Source organism: Agelaius tricolor, unplaced genomic scaffold (genome assembly GCF_023055355.1).
Source record: "Agelaius tricolor isolate 1412-34295 unplaced genomic scaffold, bAgeTri1.0.p SCAF_4, whole genome shotgun sequence".
Classification (NCBI taxonomy): Eukaryota; Metazoa; Chordata; class Aves; order Passeriformes; family Icteridae; genus Agelaius; species Agelaius tricolor.
Window position 1 is genome coordinate 6,446,136 of NW_027269264.1, and position 7,803 is coordinate 6,453,938.

At 44.3% G+C, this 7,803-nt stretch overlaps 1 protein-coding gene across 1 annotated transcript; it reads right to left on the minus strand.

Annotated features, from left to right (window-relative positions):
* LOC139588795 (hydroxysteroid dehydrogenase-like protein 2) lies at nt 1-6,431 on the minus strand. Its single transcript, XM_071424448.1, has 3 exons — nt 6,068-6,431; nt 5,470-5,598; nt 1-3,602 (listed from the first exon to the last, which is right to left on the minus strand). The coding sequence occupies exons 1-3, from the start codon at nt 6,168-6,170 to the stop codon at nt 3,544-3,546; spliced, it is 291 nt and encodes a 96-aa protein (XP_071280549.1). The 5' UTR covers nt 6,171-6,431; the 3' UTR covers nt 1-3,543.
* Nucleotides 6,432-7,803: the final 1,372 nt, after the last annotated feature.

Sequence of the window (7,803 nt, forward strand, 5' to 3'; positions counted from 1 at the left end):
TCACTTTTCCTTCACATGTGCATGATGCTGAAAAAAGCAGTGCAGACCTCACAAGGATACTTCACATTTACACCCAAGCATATCAGAGCAGAACTAACTTTCTGCTGGTCCTTCCTTTGTTAGTTTTGTTACTAGGCTGCAACTAACAATTAGTGTTAACACAGAAAAAGTATATGAAGATCCACAAGGTGCCTTTGGAAATTCTATACTGTTTCACAAGAGGCTTGAAACACCCTTGAGAATCCAGTCTGTGTGTATTCAGAGTTGTGACCATACAACTCTGTTTTGTATTAAATTCCTGTGGGTTTTGGTGGAACAGGATATATCTCTGGCAACAGCAGGTGAGTGTCAGCTCTTGGATGAAATATACAGGTAAAGAAGAGCAATTTAAACAAAAGCCCGAATAATTAGTACTGAAAAAGTGTGTAATAACAGCTCAACAAGAAACTCACTTGAAAGCAAACAGGAGACTAGGAACTACAAATGTGTGCTAATTGTATGAGAGAGATTTGTCTGAACATACAGTGTGCAATTTCTCCATATAGGATAAGGACACTGGGCTTTTTCTGTCTAAGAAACCATGATGCTTTGGTGTCCAGCCTGTGGCCTCAAGTTATTACCTAATGTTTACCTTTAAAACACAGAGAATGGATTTAAAACATAACCGGATCATGCTCTTCACCCACCCACACTGCTAGCTGTGAGTTCTTGGGCTCAGCATCCCCCCAGAAGGGGGTGGCTCTCTGCAAATGGCATATGAAGGCTGTAGCAGACCCACAGTGCATCCACTTCTCTTCCCCTCAATGCTAGGCTGTGAGGGCTGAACTCCTGTTTTACAGGGTGCCTTAAGGAGCTCACAGTGCAAACGCAAGAAGATGGAGAGTGGGGAAATCTTTGCAATGATAGAACTGGAATCATGCGGGAGCTGAGTCATGGTTCTACCACAGAAATCCTGGAGCTATTTCCAACCTTCCTTGCAGTTGCCCACCTGTAACAGGCTGACAACATAGTCTCATATGTTGTGTCTTTGGGAGGCCCTCATTTTCTTCAAAGAGAAGAAAATAATAGCAGAGAAGTTTGTAAATATGAATATGGGGTATTATTTACTTAGGATATCTGGCTGTTACAGGAGCATTTATTCCTCTGAAAAAAAAAACAACAAAAAAACCCACAAAAAACCAACTGAGCCAGTGTTTCCTCCCAAGGTTTCTGGGTTGAGGCAACCATGGTATTATTTGCTTCCCTCCCTTTTTGGCCTGGTAAATTTCAAAGTTTGAGAGACCTGTTTCAGTGAACAGATGTGACCTAGACACTGCTTTTACAGTAAAGTCTGGATCTCAAAATTCCCCTCTATCATATTCAGTTGTTTAGTAGAAATAGTAAGGTATGAATAAAGAAATAGCTGACAACATCCTTCTGGAGAAAATATTACAAATAGTATGAAATATGTTTCTTGGTGAAAAAGATCCATCACACTGACTTTCTGTTATTTATTCACCCAATACTACATCTCACGCAAACTCACAATCAAAGTTGTGACAAAGATCATGATTGAAAATAATGGTATTGTACTTATCCCCCATCCTGCTTAAACTTAAACCACAGATGAAAAGGTCTGCTTTCAGAGTTGTTGCTCATGCCATGTGACTCCTACAATTGGGAGAAAGTGAGAGCAGGTAAACAAGCTCAAAATTACTGCTCACATTTAAGAAATTTGATAGAACCCACTTTTCCTTCATTGCTTCACTTTCTAGTGAGGGAACCATAAAGCTTGAGTTTAACCATGCCATGCCAAGAGAGTGTGCACACTTTTCTGCCTCCTTGGTTGTTAGGTTCTAATGTGCAGGCAGCTTCCCAGTCACACCTTGTGATCACAATTTCATTGCAAAAGCTGTCTTTTAGCACTGAGCAGCAAGTGGCAGACAAATCAATTGCTGCACACAGACATGCACAAGTGATGTCATCTTTGCAATGCCAAGTGCTTTCTATGCCCCTTCAGGGCCCAGCAATCACTTGCAGCCCTGCAGCCTTTGACCCAAGCTGCTGTATCAGTATTTCCCCCTTCTCCTTCCTGTGCTGTTGCCTTGGCCTTCCACTTGCAAATCTCAGTAGATTCTCATAGAAAGCAATTGCTCAGAGTCCAATAATCTCATCTGTCTTCCCCTTGGGTTTCCTATCTGTTTTGTAACTTTATTTTGTATTAAGGAGAAAAGCAAGAGTTAGCAAATAGAAAAGTAGATAATAATCATGTAAATAACCCGTAAGCATTACCAACCATAAATATGCACAAATGGAGTGGCTGCCACACACCACCTGTGACTGCTTAAGTGTGATCCTCTCAGCACTGACAGCATCACATACAGGAACAACCAAGAGGTAGCTTGGCTGGCTCCTAATGCCAAGAGCAGAGTTGACAGAGGAGAAAGCCTGACAACAATAATTATAGTCACTTTCCTCATCTTCACTGCTTGCTGACTCTGTAAAGGACACTCTTCTGGGGGCCACACTGCTTCATTACTTGGCTGGATATTTGTCAGGCACTTCCTTTTCTTTCTGTTCTTTTTCCCCTACAGTAACTTCAAGTTGAAGTCTGGACCACTGTGCAGGTAAACCCGTCTCAAGAGGTGTGATGATACTGTCCCCACACAGCTGGCACAGTCTTATTCTCAGCCCCTAGTAGAAATGGTGGGAAGCAGAGCTACAGACCACCCCAGTAAAAGATACTCTCTCTATGTATTATTGCTTGAGCTAGTTATATTTAGTTAATTAGAGCTTAACTTTGCTATACAAAGCACCATCTTATTCTAGGACAGAATGATGCATAGAACTAATTAAGCAAGACACCATTATATAGACTATATGGATTACATGGACATTATATGAAGATTCACTGGGTTTGATTTTTATCATTGATTTGATTTTAAGCATTCAGGCTAACACTCTTCCAAACCAAGTCTCTCCCCAAAATATTACTCTCATTGATTATTTCAGTGGTTCAAATAAATATGACAAGTCCTGGTGCTCTGTCATCTAGAAGTACACACCTTACACCTCATTCCTGCTCTGGAGCAAGAACTTTATACCAGGAATGAGGGAAGGGAGGTAAGACGCTGCAAGGCACAGACACAGATTTTTAAGTTGCTGCAAACCTGCTTATCTCACCCTATCCCACATGCGACCCGTGCTTTAGGCAGAAAAAGATGGTGGTGCCCCTTGGCGAGTCTAGCCCCTAGGCAAGCCTGCGGCAGGCCGGGCAGCAGGGCGGGTGCCCAAGGCAGCCCCGCTGCGGTGTGCTGCCTGCTCCCTCTGCTGGCACCGCCTGCTCCCAACCCCGCCGGAGACACGCAACTGCTGAGCCGGTGGGAGACGTCTAAACAGAGCCCTTGAACACACCAGGGCCACATTACCTTCGCAGTACGACGAGCCATCAGTCCTGCTCACCAGTGTCAGCAGCCTGCAGATCGTGTCTCTCTTATGCACGTCCTGGAGCCATTCTCTCCATTTATCGTCACCTAAAAAACCTGTAACTTTCTCTCCAGTTACTCACAGTAGCAAAACAGTCACAAGTTTTTTAGTCACTTCATTTTTATGGGCCTCCAAATCTGTGAAGTGAGAAATAGAGTAAAAAGAAACACTTTTGACCTCATGTAAAAATCCTTTGCAGAAGAAAAATATCTGCAATAATTCCTCTACTATAGCATCCATTGTAGGTTTTGTCCTAACAGTGAACAGTGGACCTTTTCAATATCTCAAGATCATTAGCCTTTTAAAATAACATCTGATAGGGATGGTCAATTCATACAAGCTTTGTAAAACCAGTACAGGGCAGAAAAATACTGTTTGACCCCGGTGAGAGGAAAAGTTAGCGCTTTAGTTAAAAAGTTACTTAGTCAGCTCTTACAGGAAACATGCTGTGCATCTCCTAATCATTGGTAAGAACTCATATCTCCTTAGACATCAGAGAAAACATGATAAGAAATAAAAGTCTCTTAGGTTTGCATCTCACAGTGACACAGGACAGTCTGCAGTCAGAAAAAAATAAAGAGGTGAAAATTAAAAAATCTGTTCTTGAAACACCAGTATTTTGGGACATAATTGTTTTTTGAAGCTTTACAGGAAGTTATTTTAAAAAGCCAGGTTTGCTCTTGGGTATTATAATCAACTTGAGTTGTGATTTCTTTAGCAATTACAAAATCTATTGATCTTATACTGCATCAGCAAAAAATGAGGACTGGTGTTTTAAAATAGCATTGTAGTTACATAAGAAAGACCAGTATTCTGCTAGTGTTCAAAATTTAACTATAGCAGCATCTTTTCCAGACTCAGTGTTAGCATCATATCACCTTTAATACTAGAATTTCCTGGCATGAAAGCCATGAATAGCTTTAGCTTATCTAAAATGAAAAAAACAGAACCATCAGAAAATTAAAATGATCTGGATATAGGCTGTGCACAGGAAACAGTAAAATCCATAGAGTAAGGTTTTTGAGTGCTTTAGAAATTCTGTTTTGGAATATACATCCTAGTTTTATCCACGTGGTAAAAATGCTAAATCAGAATCTGTGATTAAATCCCACACACTTCCAATATCTGAATCTAACAAAGAATTTCTATATATCTGTATCTATCTATATTTCACAATATTGAAGCATTTTACTGTAAAGGAGGAGGCTGATTAAGTGAAGTAGAATTTACTTTTCCAATCCATCTGTAAAAACATTTCTGAGGACTTGATTACAATTATTAACTTAATGGAGAACTTTTTTTTTCATTATTAATCTGTTCTCTAATGACTCCATTTTGAAGTGTGTTAAAAAAGGTTTCGAGCTGTTTTGATAAGTGTTACTTGTGGAAATCACATTTACAAAGAAGTGTAGCATTTTTAACATTATGAAAGTTCTGACATTGTCTTCTGTCCAACACTACTTAATCAGTAAATACATTCTCTGGAACAAGAAAACACTCTGTAAGAGGAGCAAATTACATACAGATGCTATATCCTGTTACTTAATGAAATTATTAGATTATGACTGATTTAACTAAGAAAAGACCATATGGCTCCAATCTCTCGGGGGAGATGAAACAAATCAGGTTATTTTCCTACCAACTCTTCCTGGTACGAGCAGGGCACATTTAGGAGACACTGCTCAGACATGTGCAGAGCACAAGCCCCACACATTGACTGGATTCTTTCTGAAGATACGCTGGCTGCTAAAATGTCGGTACCTGGTTTAATAAAAGCAGTGTAACCTTTTGCACTCTTCCTGTTCACAGGATGCAGGAGTGCAGAAAAATCCAAGGAGTTCTTGCCTGCACTCTTCCCAGAGCCCCAAAAAGCTGAAAGCTCCTCCAATCCCAAATCACAGAGTGAGAAGCTGCTCTACTCCCCTGTCAGCAGAGGCTTTTCTGGGACAGCTTTTCTGGCTCTCCCGGTACCTGTGGCCCTTGACAAAGGCCTTTGTCCCTCACCTGTGAACATCTTCACAAAGTCGGCGCTCGACATGCTCATAACCACATCAGCTGTCACGGGAGGCTTTCCGAAGCCAGCGCTCCCACCCTTGGTCTTCAGGTCAATGTACCAAGTGCCTCCACCATCGCCTGGACAGAGAGTGAAGCGCGGTGAGAAGGCAGCAAGCGCTGCTGTGCCCTCCCTCTCTGTTGCCCCGCCAGAGGCCCACGGCCGTGTGCGTTTGCAGCGGCTCCGTGGCAGCCCGCACGCCGGCGGGGCTCCGCAAGGAGTCACCTCTTGTCCCCTGTGACGCCCCAAGCGCTGCGGGCTGGGGCCGCGGGCAGGAGAGCCCAGAGGCCGCGCTTTGCTCCCAGAGCCGCTGGCAGCTGGCGCTTCTGCCGTGGGTCCGAGAGCGCCCTAAGCGTGGCCACAGCAGCGCCGGGACAGAGGGACGGCAGCTCCCGGGGCTGCCCGAGCGGGCCTGCAGCACGAGCTGCAGTCACAGGACCTGAACAGGAGCCGGCCTGCTTCGGGACCAGCTTCCACTTCCACAAAGCGTTTCTGTCTGAAAACACCGGGGCCTTTTGCCAGGCAAGGCTGCGCAAGCAGTGGGCTTACCAGAGAGCTCAAACTGAAAGACACCCTGAGTACTTCTCACGTACTCCTCAGTCACTGCCCCTTGAATAACTCGGAACGTCTCTGCAACAGGACCCGATGGCATGGCTGCAGCAGATTCTGTCTTTGCCTTGGCCGCATCTGCTCCTTCCTGCTGGGATCTGCTTAATTTCTTCTCCTCTTTGAATGCTTGGGCAGCACCTCCAATAAATTAATTCTTCTGCAAAGGCTTCTAAACTGTAAATCAATTTACTGCTTTTGTTGCCAACTTTCAGAACTCTCTAAACATGGACAGAGGGTTTAGAAAGGAGACATTGTTTATTCTGCCCGAGATGCAAAGCAGAGATTTTCCACAAATCAAGCCAACCAAGGATTAAAATGTGAGAGAATTCACACACTGAAATCTACATAAACCTGCCTATCTAATACACAGTTACCCCTGCCTACTGCATAATTGCTTAACTTGTGCAACCTTACGCAGTGTTACTGCACCTGCATAGGCCTCTTCGGGGGTCTCTAGTGGTCCCTGCTGGTCGTTTGGGGAGATGTCCCCTACTCAGTCTCAAGCAAAGTTCAGTTCAGGACGTGCAGAACATCAGACTGAGTGTCCAAGAAGATGTCATCTTCTCAGACAATTTCCAGGCAAGTCATAAAATACAAAAGCTTTCCATAAACATTGAGCAACATCTGCCTAACCCACCTGATAGCATCATTTTACATTTAAAAGAGGGGTTAAAGGAGAGAATGATACCATCAACTTCCATCTGGATCAGAGATCAAAGGAAGGGACAGGGAATTCTGTTTAAAGACTCAGAGCCTAAAGATCTAGAGAATTCTACGTAAAATACAGAGAATTCTGTTTAAACACATCAACTTGATCAGCATTTTACTTTACCCCAGTGAACATTTAACACTAAAGAAAAGTTTTTCCAATAAAGGAAAGCTTTTGCAATTTACAAAGCCAATCAAGTGGAACAGCCCCTTAAAATGCTGTTGAAAGTCTCTTAGGTATCCTCAGTATCAAAAATACTTAGGTCTGTTCTGTGAGTCCCTACTGAATAACCTGCACTGGCAGCCCAAGGAAATAACATAATCTGTCCCTGGCAGAACAGTCCTAGTGTGACTGCTCAAGGAGTATTTCCACCAGAAAGGTACACTTTCAAGCTTGCCTCCTCTGCTCTGGCCTTATCCCTATTTTGACACTCCAATAAAAGAGGTTCAGCATTCTTAGTTGCCCTTCAACTTGACACAAACCAATTCTGAAAGAGCAAAAGCAAAGCTTTTCTAAAAAAAAACCCAAAACAGTTCTGCACACATGATGATGTTTTCAGAGCCGATTGCGAGCCTGAAAGATCATCCCACTGTCGCCAGGACACTCAGGGCCCAGCTGCCAGTGCTCACCAGCACCTTGCTCGCCACCTCCTTCCGCACGGCCGCATTTCCCCTGCCCTCGCGGGCTGCAGCCGGGTCAGCCCGGCCGGGGGCGGGCAGGGAGGCGCAGCCGGCGGAGGGAGGCAGCGGCAGAGCTGTGAGCGCAGGGACGGCGGGGACAGCCGGAGCGGCAACGCGGCACGGCGGCCTTGCGCAAGGCGAAGGCCGGTGGGCCAAATACCGACATGAAAGGAGTTGTTCTGAAAGAGAAGGGCGCTCCACGTTCTCCTGCGAGTAGCTGCGGGGTCAGGAGCCAGCTCCGGGTGAATGCTGCACCATCGGAGGGAAAGGCATTTGGGAGAGCAGAG